General features: G+C 41.3%; 2 gene segments (V, D, J or C); both read right to left on the bottom strand.

Annotated features, from left to right (window-relative positions):
- Nucleotides 1-292: 292 nt before the first annotated feature.
- Nucleotides 293-869, bottom strand: LOC134728608 (immunoglobulin kappa variable 1-39-like). The segment is given in 2 exon segments: nucleotides 293-615; nucleotides 740-869. Coding segments are annotated over 2 exon segments (378 nt in total).
- Nucleotides 870-10,823: 9,954 nt separating this feature from the next.
- On the bottom strand, nucleotides 10,824-11,599 carry LOC103785104 (immunoglobulin kappa variable 2-40-like). The segment is given in 2 exon segments: nucleotides 10,824-11,158; nucleotides 11,524-11,599. Coding segments are annotated over 2 exon segments (384 nt in total).
- Between the last annotated feature and the right edge of the window lie 6,654 nt (nucleotides 11,600-18,253).

The following is an 18,253-nucleotide window of genomic DNA, read 5'->3' as shown; positions in this document are numbered from 1 at the left end:
CGAGAATAGCTTCTCTTTTGCTGTGTAAATTCCAATTATTCCATAACACAGACTCCTCAGGTGGACTTGTATCTCTTCCTTATTCAATCAGGACAGACATTGTCACATCTTTTCTCCTGGGGATGGGGGCAAAAGAGGCTTAGAGTTCAGAGGAGCCTCCCTGGTCCCCTCTACAAAAGTCTCCCAATGACTTTCAAAACCTGACTGAGTTTGAGAAATGCTCTCAGCAGATGGAGGCACCAGGAGGAGCATCTGGGGTGGGTCGTCCTCACACATCTGCTTCCTTGGGGGTTTATGTTATGACTTGTAACACTGTGGGATGTGTACCGTAACCATGCTGACAGTAATAAGTTGCAAAATCTTCAGGTTGCAGACTGCTGATGGTGAGAGTGAAATCTGTCCCAGATCCACTGCCACTGAACCTTGATGGGACCCCACTTTGCAAAGTGGATGCATAATAGATCAGGAGCTTAGGGGCTTTCCCTGGTTTCTGCTGATACCAACTCAAATAGTTGCTAATGCTCTGACTTGCCCGGCAAGTGATGGTGACTCTGTCTCCTACAGATGCAGACAGGGAGGATGGAGACTGGGTCATCTGGATGTCACATCTGGCACCTGAGATTGGAAACATAAAAACAAATATTCTTACTATTAATCATGTTATCAGAGAACTTCCCTGAAGTTCCAGTCAGTACCGAGCACACTGACTGTGTAAATTCCTAGTGTTCTCCTTCCTTACCTGAGAGCCAGAGCAGCAGGAGCCCCAGGAGCTGAGCGGGGACCCTCATGTCCATGCTGTGTCCTGACTGAGACTGACTCCTGCACAGGGTGCGACCAGCCCATAAAAAAGTCTTCAGGGCAGGGGGCTGTGTTCTGGAACATGCAAATCAGCAGGGCATGGGGCAGGCTGAGCACAGCTGCAGGGCTGGCTCATCTCAGCAACTCAGCACAGGGGCAGTGTCCCCAGGGTCCCAGGTCAGACCAGCGCAGCATAGATTTGCCTGGAGGGAATGTATTTCTCTCTAGAGTTACTGTTGTGACAAGAGATATTTTGAGGGAAAAAAGTCAAACTTTAATACAAACCTAAGGACTACATGGAATAATATATTTTAGAGTTGTATTGGGAGCATACAGGGGAGTATAATCATTCGTAAGGAATGTCTAATAAAGTCTTAGAGGGTGGGTCTATCAGGTCTTCAAGTTACTTAAAGGGATGTGGAGAGTAACAATCCCTTTTGCTATAGTAACAACACCTCTGTGATTGTCACATGGTTCCCATTGTTTCATGTGAGAAAAACAGTCTTTATCAGAAGCATATTTAATACACTCCAAAGTATTTGTAGTGACCTTAAATATTTGTAATTACCAGTATATTTACAAGCAATTCCCTGCAGATGCACGATAATGATGCTGTGATTCCTCAGTGCCTGTGCCACTCACAGATCTTCCATTATCCAGAGCTATAGGTCTCTGTAATACCCAGGGTCTCAATGGGCAGCAGCTTCGTCTTGGTTTGGGGCTCCCCTTATTCTGCCCATTTTTCTGCCCTTGGGTATTATTTCCCATAGGTCATCAGTATGAAGGGTTGACTAGTAATGTTAGATCTGTTTACTTCAAAAAACATCTCTGTTTCTTCCTCCAGCTGTTGAAGCCTGAATCAGGATAAACTTGAAACTCTGGGTCAATCTAGAACCCCACATCAATTGTCTCCAAAGGAAGAAGACCAAGGTAATGCATCTTGCCTAATGCTCTGATCTGCTTTTCCCACCATAATGTTTGTGAGTGTTCAGGTGTGGCTCTCAAAAATCCTGGCTTTCTGGAAAGCAATGGGAGGGAGAGGCCCTGGGGGGAAAGGCCAGGTCAGTGAACACTTTCTCTTCTGTGAGGGTGGCGACCACTCAGTGCATTTCCCTGCCCTGCACCATCAAAGCCACTTTTTTCTTTAGCAGTGAGTAGGGACATCATCCTGACTCAGACGCCTGCCTCCTTGCCTCACATCCAGGAAAGAGAGTCTCCATCTCCTGTCAAGCCACCGCTCATGTACATGGAGAAATGCTTTGAATCTGGATAAAACTTGGAAACCGATTTGAACCCCTATACCTCACATGTCTGCCTCTGCCCAGGCATCCCAGCCTGGTTGTGCAGCAAGGGAAGTGGAATCAACTACACCGACATGAGAAGACTAGAGCCTGGGGAGTCCAGGGAGCATTACTCATGCATCACTAGGGGTGGCCAAACTGTTGTGGTATAGCCTGTACACAACCTCCTGCTGCTTTCCAGGGACCTGAATTTCAAGGGCAGTTACTGGTAAACTGCTTGCTAAGATTTAGGTTCAGAGAGAAGCAGTTCTGGATTGCAATACACAATTTCGTGTGTGTGTGTGGGGGGGGGGGTGAATATAGTTGTCACTCTTGCTACCCTTTCCCTTTTCCCTTTGCTGTACTTCTGCTGACCCCCCATGGCCATATCTTTTCCTCACTGCTTTATCTGAAGCTGGAGAAGGCAGCCCTGCCTGTACACATGGCCTATCACAGCACCTGAAATGAGCATCCTCTCGGAAAGCCCTCAATCAGTGAGGACAGGGAGGTGTATACATACCCCAGCTCCCTCCCTTCTTAGGTGGGAAAATACTGAGACATTTTCCCATGTTTCCACGTGGGCTTGATCTCCATTCATCTTCAGTGGTAGCTTCTCGCTGAGGACATTTTCGGTATCGCTGCTCTCTTTCCTCTCTCACTGCCTTGTTTCCTCCCAGTGTTTCCTGTGCATTGTAAATATGCTGCCCGCATGGGCTTCATTGTCCCTGAAAGATCCAACCTAAGACAGTGGACAAACCCTTGTTCTTGGAAAGTATAGTCTGAATACTTGCCAATTCTTTTTTTTTCATGCATAGGGATATTCAGAAAATTTAGGAAACAGCTGAATTATCTAGGAAAGACAGCGTCATCAGAAGGGTCTTTATAATAGGGAGGAGTGGGGGTAACAGTCAGAGAGGAATAGGGACAATGGAGAGGGATGCTTCAGTGATGGAGAAAGGGGCCAGGCAGCCCGGAACATGGGGCTATCTTTGAAGATGAAAAGCTGAGAATCAGGTTCTCTCCCCTGGAGCTTCCAGAAAGAATATAGCACTACTGATACCTTGATTATAAATCAGTGAGACTTCTCACTGCCAGAACTGTATTATAATAAATTTGTGTTGTGTGAAGCCAGTAAGATTCTGATAACTTGTTACAGCAGGAGTAGGAAACTAACGCAAGGGGCAGGGGTGTCTTTTACCTCCTTAAGGGCATGGTTGCCCTCTGTTCTTCCAAATATTTTTATCTTGTCATTTTTTAGTGTCAATTTTAGCAAGACACACAGAAAATTTCACTGTGAAGATGGCTAGCACCAGAATCCTTGTTATGTGTAAACACTCTTGTATAAATCCTTTGATTAACTCTCGTACTCTCTGGATATGTGATTAACTCTTGTATCCTCTGGATATGAGAAAAGTAGGGGAATATTTGTTCATTTGTTTTCATATTGGGGGAGAAATCAGATTTACAGGACACCATTTGAGAAGGAAGGACTGGGACAGAAAGATGAGAATGGTAGAAAAGATGCAAAGTGTTCAGGGCAATGCAAGATGTGCTCCTGCCCTCGAATCTGAAAGAAAGACATTTAGTATTTGTAAAGACTTTGAGGAAGTTTTGCTTTGTAGACAAAACTGCATGAGGGCCTGAGTTTATAATTGGAGTAATCATGGTAAGGTGTAGAGGTAGCAGGGAGCTTGTGTTGAGAATTTCACACCACTCTTCTGGCTTTGTCTCTTCTTTGAATTTAAAGGCCATTCAATCGTATACGAAACAAACGTGGCCATGTGGAAGCAACATATTTAAGGTTATGCAGACCTGGGTTCCAAGCTCAGCCCTGACAATTGCTGACCACATATCTTTGGGCAAACCATCTCTGTTGAATAGTTTCAACTACGGGCTCTGATAACAGTTTACTCATCTGAAATGTATCACCAAGGGTATTAAGGGCTATCCTGAGGGTTTCTCTAGTTGATGAAAAGACTGCTTTTCATACATATATATGTGCATATATATGTGCATATATATGTGCATATATATGTGCATATATATGTATGAAAAGACTACTTAGGGTCCCTTTTATGCGTCCTTGAGTATCTTAGAATGAAGATTCTAGATAAGATACTACTAGTCACATGTCATTTTTTTGTATTATTACACTTTAAGTTCTGGGGTACATGTGCACAACTTGCAGGTTTGTTACATAGGTGTACATGTGCCATATGGGTTTGCTGTACCCATCAACTCGTCATTTACATAAGGCATTTGTGGTCAATTTTAGAATAAGTGCGATGTGCTGCTGAGAAGAATGTATATTTTGTTGATTTGGGATGGAGAGTTCTGTAGATGTCTATTAGGTCCACTTGGTCCAGAGCTGAGTTCAAAAAGTCCTGGTTTGGTGGGGTTTTTTGTTTGTTTGTTTGTTTGTTTTGGAGGCAGAGTCTTGCTCTCTTGCCCAGGCCTGAGTGCAGTGGTGTGGTCTTGGCTCACTGCAACCTCCACCTCCCGAGTTTAAGGGATTCTCCTGTCTCAGCCTCCCGAGTAGCTTGGACTACAGGCACATGCCACCATGTCTGGCTAATTTTTTGTATTTTTCAGAATTTCTGAAAAATTTTGTATTTTTCAGATTTTTCATTGTGTTAGCCAGGATGATCTCAATCTCCTGACCTTGTGATCCGCCCGCCTTGGCCTCCCAAAGTGCTGGGATTATAGGCATGAGCCACCAAGCCCAGCCTCAGATGTCATTTTCCACTAAGAATTGTCAATATTTATTCTGTAACTAACAGATGCCCCTGTATATACTGGGTGGCTTCCTGTACAATGTTTCCATCATAAAAATCTTCTAACCAATTATGTGTAACATTAGAGAAATGAAGGTGGAGAGTGCAAATCATCATACTACCTTTAGGCTGGACTTATCCTAAGCCCCATTTTTATTAGAATTCTTGGGCTGCTATAACAAATTACTAAAACTTTCGTGGCTTAAAGCAACAGAAATATATTCTCCTCCTATAGTTCTGGAGGCCATAAGTCCAGCACTAGTTTCAGGGGTCAAGAGCAGACTGTCATCAAAGCTTCTGCAGGGACTCCAGCAGGGAGTCTACTTTTTGGCTTCTTCCAGCTTTTGGTGGCTTCAACTTTCTTTGGCTTGAGTCCACATCACTTCAATCTCTGCCACTGTCTTCAAATTGCCTTCTCTTCTGCAGACTTTGTTAAAATGTCTGTCTATGTCTGTCTTATAAGGACAATCGTGATGTCCTTATAAGAGAGATAGACAGACATTTAATAAAGACAGGCCCATTTAGGGCCCACCTGGTCAACACAGGATAATCTGCCCATTTCATAATCCTTAATTTATATATGCAAAGGCCCTTTTCCTATATAAGGTATATGTATCGGCTGCATGGAATAGAACCTGAGCATTTGAGCATCATACTCTACAATAAACCATTAAAGAACATACTGTCAGCGTTGGTACTATACGCACATCACAGGCTCTTCTCTCTCTCTCTCCTCCTTTCTCTCTCTTCCTTGTGACTATAAATCTCCTCACTTCCCTAAGTGTATCCAGTGCCACCTATGTCCAGGTTAGAGCAGCACACATAGGAAGGCCTTGCTGAGGTTTTGCTTAGAGACCTGCTCTATCCCTCATTATCATTCAGAAAGAAGGACACAGCCAAAGACAGCCCTCAGCCATCTGGGGAGAAGCTGTCTTTACAGAGAACAGTCACAGGCTATCATTCTCTGGACCTCTGTTTATCTTCAGATGCCTGTGGCCCTCAGCCCTCAGTGAGGGTCTGTGTGGCACCTGATTCGAGTAGGATCCAACAGGACCCTTATCAGAACATCTGGTTCACAGAAGGCAGTGAGTATAAGGTAGGAGATCATCAGGGCTTGTATTCTGAGCACTGATCACAACACTGGTCATGACAACGCTGACCAGAACAGGATCTGGACAAAACAGGATGCACTACAGAAACTGGCCCAAACGAGCTAGAACAAAGATGGTGACAAAAACGACCTCTAGAGCACAGTGTGAGTGGATCTTCCCCTGGGGGCTCTTATCAGACAGAGTGGCAGCCATGGCTCAGTGCTGCGTGGTCATGGTATGAAACCCGCCCCCCACGGTCTTTTCACAGCCCCCCTCTGACTGCAGTGATGTGGGATTTCTCTGTCCAACTTTCATGGCTCAAGCAGCTTCTGGGACTCTGTTCACAGTGGGAGGTCATGAAGGTAGTTAGGCTACTGATGGCCAGAGTGACGTCTGTCCAGACTCACCCCCTTGACCCAGGCAGGCATCGTGTCCAGGGAGCAGTGGGAGCCAGCAGGAGCTCAGTGTCAGTCCTTATTTCACAAGGAGCTAGGCTAGACACTGTTATTTCCCAGACTGGCTCTGCTGGTGACAGTGACCCTGTCTCCTGGAACACAGGGAGGGGCCTGGAGATGAGCACCACACAATATCCCAACTGTCATATAAGGGGGGAACAAATATGAACATCCCCAAATATTAATTGTAAGTAAATACTTCATTCAGTTTGATTAAATTCTGAGAAAGCAAAATGGGCTAAAAACTTCATCTTGAAGGAAACATTCATGTTTAATGCACAGAAACTGATGATGAAGCTTGAGTCCTCCCTCTTCACCAGAAAGTTGGAAAAACAGGAGGAAGAGGAGCAAAGCTGGGACCCCATGTCCACGAGGGCCTCCTGAAGCTGATCTGCTCACAGAGGGTGGGGAAGATGGATGTGTCAGCTTCCGCTGCCACACCGTAACACGGGACTGGATGGCATAAACCACAGAATTTAATTTTCACATTTCTGGTGCATGGAATATCCCAGATTGACATTCAGCAGAGTTTGTTTTCTGCTAAAGACCTTATTCCTGGTTTGTAGATGCCACCTTCTCACCATGTCTTCACACAGCCTTTCCATAGAGGGGAAGGTGGTTAGAGAGAGAGAAGAAAAAGGAGAGGTCTCTGGATCCTACAAAATCATGAATCCTACTGGATCAGGGACACCCCCTGCCATGACCTCAATTACATCTTTAGAGGTTCTGATTTCTACAGTCACACTGAAAATTAGGGTTTCAACATGAATCTGAGAGCACAATTCAGTCCATAGCAGGTGGGACACAGCCAAGGCCGTGCTTCCAGTCTCAGGGCATGGGGCAGGTTCCCACAACTCAGCACACGGGTGGCTCCTCCCAGGTGCCCAGGTCACAGGGAAGATTTGACTCTAACTCTAGGGCTCCCTGTTGATAATGGGACACCAGCACTCCTACTTCCCCAGTGTTCCTGAGACCATGGTGCTGTCCTTTGTTCATTGTGGAGCATGTATGCCATCTTCAGGCAGGTCTTTGACATAGCAACTTATAGGACATTTGATTCTGTGATTGTGAAAATTAATTAATAGATTAATTAATCATAAATAACAAATTAAACAATACATTGAATCAGAAACAAAGGAGGGCCAAATGAGGAGCTTAAAAGGAGTCTGAATGTCTTAAAAAGACGTATTCATTTCAAACAAGAACAGTTAGAGTCACAGATTTTTTTAACAATAACTTTTTAGCAGCAATTATGAAATAGTAAATGACAACTTCAAATAGGCTACTACAAATGTAAGTTTACAGTCAAAAAATATTTTCAAGAATCATGTAAACACATTTTCAGATTAAAACAAACAAACAACGAATGTGGGTTTATCAGCAGATCCACTCACTGGAAAACTTCTCAAATGTGTGATTGAGTCAAAAGTACATTTGTCACCGATGGAAAGCTCCAGGTTTTTTTTTTTTTTTCTGTTTTCGTTTTTAGTCTTTAGAAGAAAACAGCTTTCTCTCCACTCTGTCCCACCTCATGCTTCTGAGGATGGCTGGGCAGGCAATAACTGTGAGGAAGGAGGAAGGCTGTGTTCTCAGGGTGTTCGTGCCTCCTGCCCACCTGAGTGACCTCACGGAGCAGAGCCACCTACACCTCCAAGGCCACCTGCCTGCCTTTGCACTGCCATGGCAACAGACAAAGAAACCTTGTCACATTTAGTTCACCATATTATGAGGCTTCTTTGTAATAAATTTGATCATGCTCTGATTCTCCTTGTATCTCTCCCCTTTCAGTTGTTGGAATCATATACTTTTCACTACTTTGACTTGAGAATATATGCCTTTGGGATATCAGCATCATGTAGGTGGTACCTTTGTTTGCTTTCTCTAAAATATAACTAACTACCTTGAATGGGTTTTCATTTTATCTCCTGTCTCACAGAAAAGCAGAAAGTCAAGGTGACTAGGTGCTGTCAATCACAGGAGGGCTAAAGGTGACGATGGCATTGGTTACCTCGTGCTCTTGCTTCTTACATTTTATTTTCTTTTACTGAATTATGTAATAAAATATAGGGTCAATGATGCATTAATTAGTATTTTTCAATAACATATTGAGAGTCTCATATTTCTTAATTTGAGAGCTCTGGTCTAATAAATATCTATGTACATTTTGCCATGCAACTTTTAAACCTAACAGAAATGACACATTGGAATTTTAATTGCACTTCCTATGGAATCTGTTATCTTGAAATAAATCATCTCAAGTATTATTTAAACCCTTAGCCTGCATTAGGATCTTGTTCTGTTGATTCAGTCTTTTGTGTCTCTACACCGTGTTATCACATGTGACAGACATCACTCATTACTCGGGTTCGTGTAAATTTATTTGGCAGAACGATCAGATCATGGATGCAGATTAGTGGTAACACAAGTGAAATACATGTTAGAAATGACTGGTTTGGGGATAGTTTTCTGCATGATAACACTTGGTCATATTGCAAAATTGCTATCTTCCCACTTTCCAAACTTTCTCTCTCCTTTACCACTCACACGAAACTGCCCTCTCTAGCATTATGGTAGAGAAAGCACTGTTGCTTTTTTAACGAAAGCATTTCTGTTAGGTTTAAAAGTTGCATGGCAAAATGTAGATAGATATTTATCAGACTGTAGCCCTCAAATTAAGGAAGCATATAAATTTAGAGCACTATTGTCAATGGAATATATTGAGCATAATTTTTCTGTGCATTAACAACTAAAATAGAGGATTCAGATTTATTTTTAGGAATAGTATCATATAAAAATAATGCATTTATTCATTCTTTGAATCATTTTCTTATGACAACATAGCACTAAAAATTTTCTCTTTAAAATGCTATGTCAGTAAAATATTTTTAAAATTCTAAGAATTTGAGAAGGAAATAAAAATCTCATATAATTCTGCATTGTTCCTGTGGTACATTATGTAAACTTTATGTTCTCCATCTGAATTATTTTGTCTATTTTCAAAGCCCACTTTTGGAATTGGAAGAACTCTATTTTCAGTCAGCAAAAGGCAACTGAGGCAAATCAAACTATTTTGGTATTGGGATTTATATCTGTCCTGGATTTTAAAAATCCATAAGTAGTAAAAATAATTATCCTTGGCCATACTCCCATGAAAATAGCTGGTGCAGAATGCTTTTTCCACCATAATACTAGAGAGGGCAGTTTCATGTGAGTAATAAAGGAGAGAGAAAGTTTGGAAAGTGCGAAGACTTGGGCTCCACCCAGGAAGCCATGCAGCAGTGCTTTCAACTCTGTGGTTCTTCACAAGTAACATATTTGGCCCCTTTTTGGATCCACATCATCAACTGCCATCACCACCACCAGCCACATCCCCACCCACTATAATCAAGGGCAGTGTAATTGAACAATAGCTGATCTCTCTTATGTTCTCTTCATGCTCCCATTCCTGCAGTCTGCCCAATCTCAAATTCTGAACTTTGGAAAATAAAACCGTTTACCTCATCCTGTATTTTCTCAGTGATCCCTGGAAAATACTACATCTTTAGTATACTGCATCTTCCAGTATATGCATTTTATTTTTAAAACCAACTTTCGAAATTTCAAGAACTCCCTTTTTCTATCAGCAAGAGGTAATTGTAATCAAAGAGTTTTAGTATTAGGAACTTGCGTCTGCTATGAAATTACAAAATCTATTTGACACTCACAACCAAGATCTTACTGATTGTCCTCAGCCAGCTCTGCCAGAGGAGAATTAGTGAAGAATCCTGTCTCTACTGTCTCATGGAGTGGAGAAGAATGGCAAACAGGAGAAGTAGGAATTTAAAAAGTGGGAAAATACCAATTTTACATATAACCAAATATTTTCTTTGAAAGGTACCCAAAACTGTTAAACCCTAAAATGTACTCAACATGTTTTGCCAGAAATGATCAGTAGTCTGGCCCTTTTGCTCAATAAATTTAAACAAATGTAGGCAAGGAAGGAGGATTCAGATGAGACTCCATTCTCCTTTCCCTATCATCCCAGTTTTTTACTCACAGGGCCCTAGAACCTCCTCATTTTCCTGTTGGTTATGAGAGTCAAGGCTGTGGCAGGTGACAGGAACATAAACAGGGGTGCTGACCTGCCGCAATGGCTCACACTGTACTGCCAGCATGTTGGGAGGCCAAGTCAGGTGGGTGGCTTGAGCCCATGATTTTGACAACAGGCTGGGCAACATGGTGAAGCACCGACGCTACAAAAAAATAGAAAAATTAGCCATGTTTAGTGGCATGCACCTGTCGTCCCAGGCAGAGTCCTCAGAAGCAAACCCTGCCCTGTATTCTCCAACAGCCTCCTTTTCTGCAGACTCAGAGATGCTGCTGACCTGCTCCCCAGACAAGCAGTGCATGTGAGCAGCTGGGGCACCACAGCAGGGAGGTTTCTGTTCAGGGCTGTACCACTGTGGAAGGAAACTCAATATGTTGCATGCAGTAATAAACTCCAACATCCTCAGCCTCCACCCTGCTGATTTTCAGTGTGAAATCAGTGCCTGACCCACTGCCACTGAACCTGTCTGGGACTCCAGAGGCCCGATAGGAAAGCGTATAGATCAGGAGCTGTGGAGACTGCCCTGGCTTCTGCAGGTACCAATCCAAATAGGTGTTTCCATCATCACTATCCAAGAGGCTCTGACTAGACCTGCAGGAGATGGAGGCCGGCTCTCCAGGGGTGATGGGCAGGGAGAGTGGAGCCTGGGTCATCACAATATCCCCACTGGATCCTGAAATAATAACAGAGAAGTGCAAGTTTATATAGATACATTATGAGCAACTTTCATAATTTCTCTTGTGATATAAATTTACAGTTACATTTTTAAAGTTTTGATTTATATCATGAAAAGTAGACTTTCTAAAATAGACCCATTATTTATTAGCCACAAGGGAACTCTTTTTCTTCAAGTTCTTAATCAGAGTCATCGTTCCCTGGAGGTGAATCCTGATTATTTATAAAACAAACATGAATTCCATTCCCTGGAGCATAGACCATGTGCCTCTATCACATTATTGGAATAAACATGGGAAGCTGTGGAGCCCACAGAGCTCACCTCCCACCCAGTTGTCCTCCCTCATCTCTTTCTGTCCTTACCAGGGACCCAGAGCATTAGCAGCCCCAGGAGCTGAGCAGGGAGCCTCATGGTGAGAAGGTGAACTGAGGAGTCCTGATCAATCAAGGCAAGGTTAGAGCTGAGCTTTTATCTCAGACTCACAAGGGAAGGTTTTCCCTAGGGGACAATATGCAAATCACCTGGTGGGTGCAGTGGTGTGGAAAAGGTTGACGGGGCAGGGGGAATGTCTCTTCTGTGAACAATGTGATATAAATTGTCGTTTGGAATAAAACAGAACTAGATTCAGCCAAGTTTGCCCACAATCAAGGGAAGAAGGATCTGAAGGTGAAAGTTCGGACCTTTTGTAGGGACACACTGTGTAGGGCATGACTGTAAGAAAGCACCAGAACCCTGACAATGTGGAAATGTGTGTGTAGGATACATCTCTGGGAGGTGAATGCCATCTGGCTTGATTCCCTCCCAGTCAATCTAGAGTATGAAACAGGCCCATCCCCACAAGCACTGCTGGACTGAAAGCCTGCAAATAAAAAGCGGCCTGGAGCCAGTTCAAGGGCTGTCTGGTATCTACTGTTTCCAGGATAACTGTTCAAGAATGTTCAACTCAAATATTAGAATCTACCCTGCCCTGGCACCTGGTGAGTGAACAGCATAAGAGCTCTCTGTCCAAGCGCCTCACAGGGAGAATGATGTGAGCCTCTACATTTAGAGCCAAGAGCCCAGGGTAAGAAAAAGGAAAGACAGACAAAATTTTGTGCCTCCAGCAGCAAATTTAAAATTCCTGGTGACCAGTTGTTCAATCTGGGATCTATCTCATCATAATCGTCTCACATATACAAGGTTAACCAGAGGGCTCTTTTTTTTTTTTGTTTGTTTTTGTTTTTAGTAGAGATGGGGTTTCATTCACCAAGTGGTCTGGGCTTGTCTTGAACTCCTGACCTCAGGAGATCTGCCTGCCTTGGCCCCTAAGGTGCTGGGATTGCAGGTGTGAGCCATTGTGCCTGGCCCAGAGGACTCTGTCTTAAGGGAAGAATCTTCTAGATTAATGATACAGAACAAATAAGAAATAACTTTGCATGATGTTTTTTCAAGTGATGATTAGAAAAGCTCTTCCCACACAGTCTCCTTGGTCATGTGGAATCAGGTCCTGTCAGGGCTTCCAGGTTCTCATCATCTCTGAGTGAGACGTGAGTCTCCCCCAGCCTGGATGTGGTGCAGCCACAGCCATGAGTCCACAGATCCAAAGGAAATTCTCTGTGTATAAAGAGCAAGAACTGCATTCACAGTTTTACATCTCTGGGTAACCTGTACTTGTAACTGATATTTTCTTGACTTTATGTAAAAATGCTCACAGCTTAGGGATGTGAACCTACCATACAACTGATCATTAAACAGAAAAACAACCACACTGTTCTTTATTTGTCATTGATGTGCTTAACATTCCATTGAACAGCTCCTGAATAATGGTGCCAACAATAAATAGTTTCACAAGGACAGTCACATTTCTGAAAAAAAAATAATAATCCGGGAACAATGAAGGACTAGCTTGTAGTGTGATGTAAGCTTGGGTAATTTAACACAAAGTCATACTTAATTGCCCAAGAACACAAATAAATGCCATTGTAGGTAAGATTGCAAAGAAAGCTTGATCTGAATATCTTCTGGGGAATCTACCAAAATATCATTTTTTAATAAGATCGGAAAACATACTTGATTAAAAATGATATTGACCTTCAAATGTTGAACTCCATGACAATAATATGGGCTGATGATATTAAACAGTAGCTACGAGGAGGTATTGAAATAAAAGTCTCATATTTCACTGTTAAAATTTTATTTATTCTTTTCTCTTATTACGTGTTGCAAATTTTGGGTACCCGACTTTTTTTCTGATGATGTCAGCAAATTCTGATCTGCTTCTTAGTGTTGAAAAGGTCAGACTCTTAACCATGGTAGTGAAAAAAAGTCAGAAACATCTGAAGCTGAAGGAATGGAAGAAGGAGACATAAACAGCCTAATTAAAATAGAACAAAATGGTCCATTTTATTGTTAGTTTTAAATAATTATTCTGAAAGGGTGTTAAATCAATAATCAGTTTTATCCATTATCTAATGCAAAGATTTGAATTGCAGGAAACTGAATAACAGTAAAAAATTTGCCCCGTTTTCTTTTACTGTAAGCCAATTCTTAAGAATGTTATTTTCACAAAGTATTTAGATTGCTTGAATTTAAGAGAGCATTGCTGTTTTCTATGAGAATGAATGAACCATTAAAAAGACTACCCCTGGGATTTTTAACAAAAATCTCATGATTTGTCGCCTTACATATCTGGAAAATGTAAAAACTTGGACAAATCCTTTTTTAGTCAGAAAAAGCCTTTGAAATTACCCGATTTAAACTGTAGACTTAAAGAACACTATTAATAATTCCAACCAGAATCCTCCCTCTCTTATCTGTTGATGCATCCTACCAGGGCTTTCACAGCAGCAGACAAAGCTGGTCACTCTACAGTGGACACAGACAAGATGGAAGAGCAACCTACATTTGAACCAGGGTGGGAGCAGGCCTCTGTGTGTCTCTCATCTGAATCATGGTCATCTGAATGAGGGAGGATTTCTACAGGCAGGGTTTAGTGTGGCTGTGTCTCCTTTTCCTGATTGGTTAGTTTGGGATCCATATAATTGAAAAGAACTGTATTACTCATATGACTTGAGAAGGGAGTCTTGGAAGTGGAATTGTTTGTGTTCATTACCGGGAATCAGTGTTTATGGGGTGGACACTGTGATCCTGTTTGTAGGGGGGTTGAGGGATTTGTTGGCTGACCAAGGAAAAACAGATGACCACAGACGGCAGTAGCACACGTGACCTAGTCTATTGGGTGAAGCTTTGACAGGTTTACAGCAAGAAGTTCCTCACAGCAGGTGGTAGTCCAGAGAATCAGGTGCCAGGGTTGTTTCTCAAAATGTGCAGGACACTGTAGAAGGGATATGCATTTAGGGGATGCCACACAGCAGCACAGTGGGGAGTTTCTGTGTCAGAGAGCTACAGAGACCAGTATTAAGTTTAAGGTTTTCATAAACTGGGGCTTGTCTTACCTACTGCTAGCAGATGTGGGTCAGGCTTTCTGGATATGTAGATTAAGTATTTTCTAAAAGGTTAAAACTATTCTTATTTTTGTGGTTTTTAAAACAATTACATTTTAAAATTTGAGTTTGACTCAGGCCATTGAGAAATAAGCCCACAGTTTTGAAATAAACAACATAGCATTCTCATTTATAGATCCCTGTTGCACATCGTGTAGACTTTGTTCTACAGACTGTATTAGTCCAGACAGTGCAAACCCACACTGTTATGGATGAGGCTGAGACACACAGAGGCCTGTTCCCTACCTGAGCATCAATGAACCTTCTTTAAATTAAAGGTGAGAGTTTGTCCTTAGATGAGAATTAAGACCAAGTCACCCACAAATGGAGCTCCCATCTGTGAAGCTACAGGTCCTGTGAATGGATTCCTGGCTCCCAGGCACCTGGGAATGAAGCCGTCTGCGTTGTCTCACTAACTGAAATTGTCCCTCGCTGGAACAGAGATTCATGGATAAATATTCTGGAACACAGGGAGAGAGCACAGGGAATGTAGGCTCCTTGAATGTGTGTCTTCTGCTTCTGAGAATCTCTCTCTCCAAACATTGAAAGAAACAGCGTTGTTTCCATATCAGACTTTTCTGAATCTTCGGACCCTGTTCTAGATCTGTCTCATCTGAACCTGTTTCCAAATGTTTCAATTCTGGTCTTCACTTTTTCTTGGAAAAGGTTTTCAGAAATCCTATGAAACTATCCACACAGCTGTGGGATTAAGTGGTGGGCTTCTCCTCTGTGCTTGTTAATATCTCTGGAGAATCCACCACACCCACCAACTGCACAAAGTGAAGTTATGAGTCTGTTTTCTCCCTGACCATTCTGTGTCTCATAAGTTCCCCTCGAATTCACACCCTTGAAGAAAGGGGTCTCCGTCCTCAAAAGTAAAACTCTATAAAACCATAGCTTGCCTGAGATGTTAGTATAATTTTTCTACTCTTTGAATGTGAAGTTAGCCTTGAGGCCTTATAGTAAAACCTGGTTTACTTGAGAGATGGGAAATGAAGATCCCAAGAAGTTTTTAGAGACTAAATTGGGGATTCTAGCCATTTAAACTGTAGTAGAAGCTGCAGTTGATATAAGAACTTCTATGAATATAACAAGAAAATAAAGTGGAATAACTTATTTCTTGTAACTTAGATAAGAACTTCAATGAATATAACAAGAAAATAAAGTGCAATAACTTATTTACTTGTAACTTAGATAAGATAGTTTACCTGTAGAAAAAATGAAAATAGAATTTGCGAGTTCTCACATCGTTTTTTTCATGTTAAACAATTTTAAGAATCAAGCAAATATTTATATAAATTATAATTTATAATGTTTAAGACTCTAGAGAAAAATTATGGTTCAAATCAATCAAACTGAGTTCTAAAGTCAGCTGAATTTTTCTTTTAACTACTTCTTTACACCTCCTGTTAGCAAAAATCAAAAGTACAGAAAAGGAAACAGACAAGAGCTGAATAAAGCATTTAGTGCTCATTTCTTGTCTTATAATAATACTATTAATAATTAATAATAATAATACAGCTTCTGCATTGACAACTGGAAATAGTGACTCTGCCCTTCTGGAAGCAGCAGCTTCACATCACAGCAGTGAACTTCATTATAACTTGGTGATTCTTGGGCAGGAGCTAAGGATCACCCAAGTGTAAATGCTCTGTGAAGAGCCAGTTGCCCTTATGTTGGAATACTTCTAGATATTAACTCTTCTAAAATATCTACCAGCAAAAAAAAAAAAACAACAAAAAAATGAAGCATCAGTAATAAAATGAAATAAATTCTGACTTCCCAGGAGCAGTCAAGGATAAAACTATCATGTTTAACAGAGGACTAGAGGCATAATTTCTTGCTAGCTACTGATTTAGCTGGATCTTACTCATAGTAAATAGTCTTACCCTAGTAAATTAGAAACATCCTCAACCTAGAAAATGGTTTCTTTTGTATTCTGGAATCCTAGCAGTCCTAGGCAAACATTAATACTGAAAATAAGAAGGTACACAAATCTGTTATAACAGGAAAACTATTATACAATTATTTGTATAAGGCAAAATAAAAGGAAGAAACCTATTGACTTGTGGAAGATTAAAGCAAATACTTACTAGTCATTAACAGTCCTAATAAGCCGTAAAGCAAGAGTAATATCTTTTGTCTCTGGCTTGTGATGGTATTAAATTTCAAAATAATGATTTTGTTTTGGGTTAAAACTAACTTCATAGGTTTTCTCAGAGTAGGTCATCTTACTCAGAAATTATAGAGGAAAATGAAAATAAAGAAAAACCTATTATGAAATTTGCCCCAGGTTAACCTTTGCAGAGAGACTAAGAGAAGGATACCATTTAAATGATCCTATTAATAGCATTAAAATATTTAATTTGCTAGGCAAATCTAAAATCAACCTTTTCTCTGGAATTTGAAGGAAGACAATTATATATTTAGAGAATTTGACTTGAGTGCCCTTGTGAGTGGCTGACAGACAAACAGACCAGATGAATGTTGGTGCAGTAGAATCAAGGACATCACAACATTAAATATTCCTCATTAGAGAGCAAGTCCAGATACTGCACCACGACCAGGCCAATGATCAGAAAATTACTTGGGAACTCTTTGTGGCTGCCTAGTCATATTGTGGCTGTGGTTGGGAGGCTGATTTCCCCTGGCTGGTATTGCCCTGCACCTTGAATCTGGGCATTCGTCTCTACAGCTGCCATCAAATGCCACTAAATGGTGTCCCCATTAATAAGGCCTTTGTAATGTGTGTAACATAAAGACGGAGCAAATCAGAGTTCAGGATTACAGGAATATTTATTTTATTCCAGTGTTGTTAATATGTGTCTTTGTCTTTCAAAGAAGGAAGCCACAAATAGGACTTCTTTGGTTTCTGGAGGCTAATATTCTACCCCTTGGAATACAGGTTTGGCCCAGCAGGTGACATGAAAGTCAGCCAGTCGTGAGTGGGACTCAGGATAGAAAAGGGCTCTGCAGCAGATCCAGGTTGAAGTGCAAACGGCCCAGCCTCTTGGGCCATTGCAGATGCAGACGACTTCAACAACGCTATCAACCACCTGGACAAGGCTGATACTTAGAGAACACTCCACCAAACCACAGCAGATTCCATGGTCTTTCAAAACATTGGCTAATGATACATTATATTTTGGGCAACAAGATATTTCAAAAAAACCAAGCTGATTAAATCATAAAAAATAAATTATTCATAACTGAGGGGATTGTATTAGAAATCAGAAACAGAAAGTTATCAGAAGGGGGTTGGTGGGAGAAGGAGGAGGAATGAAAAATTACCTATTGGGCACAAGGTACACTGTTCGGGTGATGGGTAGCTAAAGCCCAGAGTTCACTACTATACAATTCATCAGTGTAACCAAAAACAACTCGTACCAATAAAGCCACTGAATTTCTAAATTTAATTTTTTAAAAGTTTGCCAAAAAGAATCTAAATATTTGGAAAATATGTAAAGTACCACTATATGTAGTTTGGGGCAAAGAAGCAACAAAAAGGGAAATTACAAAGTACTTGGATCTGAAAGTAAACATCACATATCCCAATTTATGAGATTCAAAAAAATGCAGTTAATTTATAGCATTAGGAATGTGTTTTAGC

Source organism: Pan paniscus, chromosome 12 (genome assembly GCF_029289425.2).
Source record: "Pan paniscus chromosome 12, NHGRI_mPanPan1-v2.0_pri, whole genome shotgun sequence".
In the NCBI taxonomy this organism is placed as follows: Eukaryota; Metazoa; Chordata; class Mammalia; order Primates; family Hominidae; genus Pan; species Pan paniscus.
The sequence above is the reverse complement of the archived record's forward strand: the minus strand, read 5'-3'. Positions and strand labels throughout refer to the sequence as shown.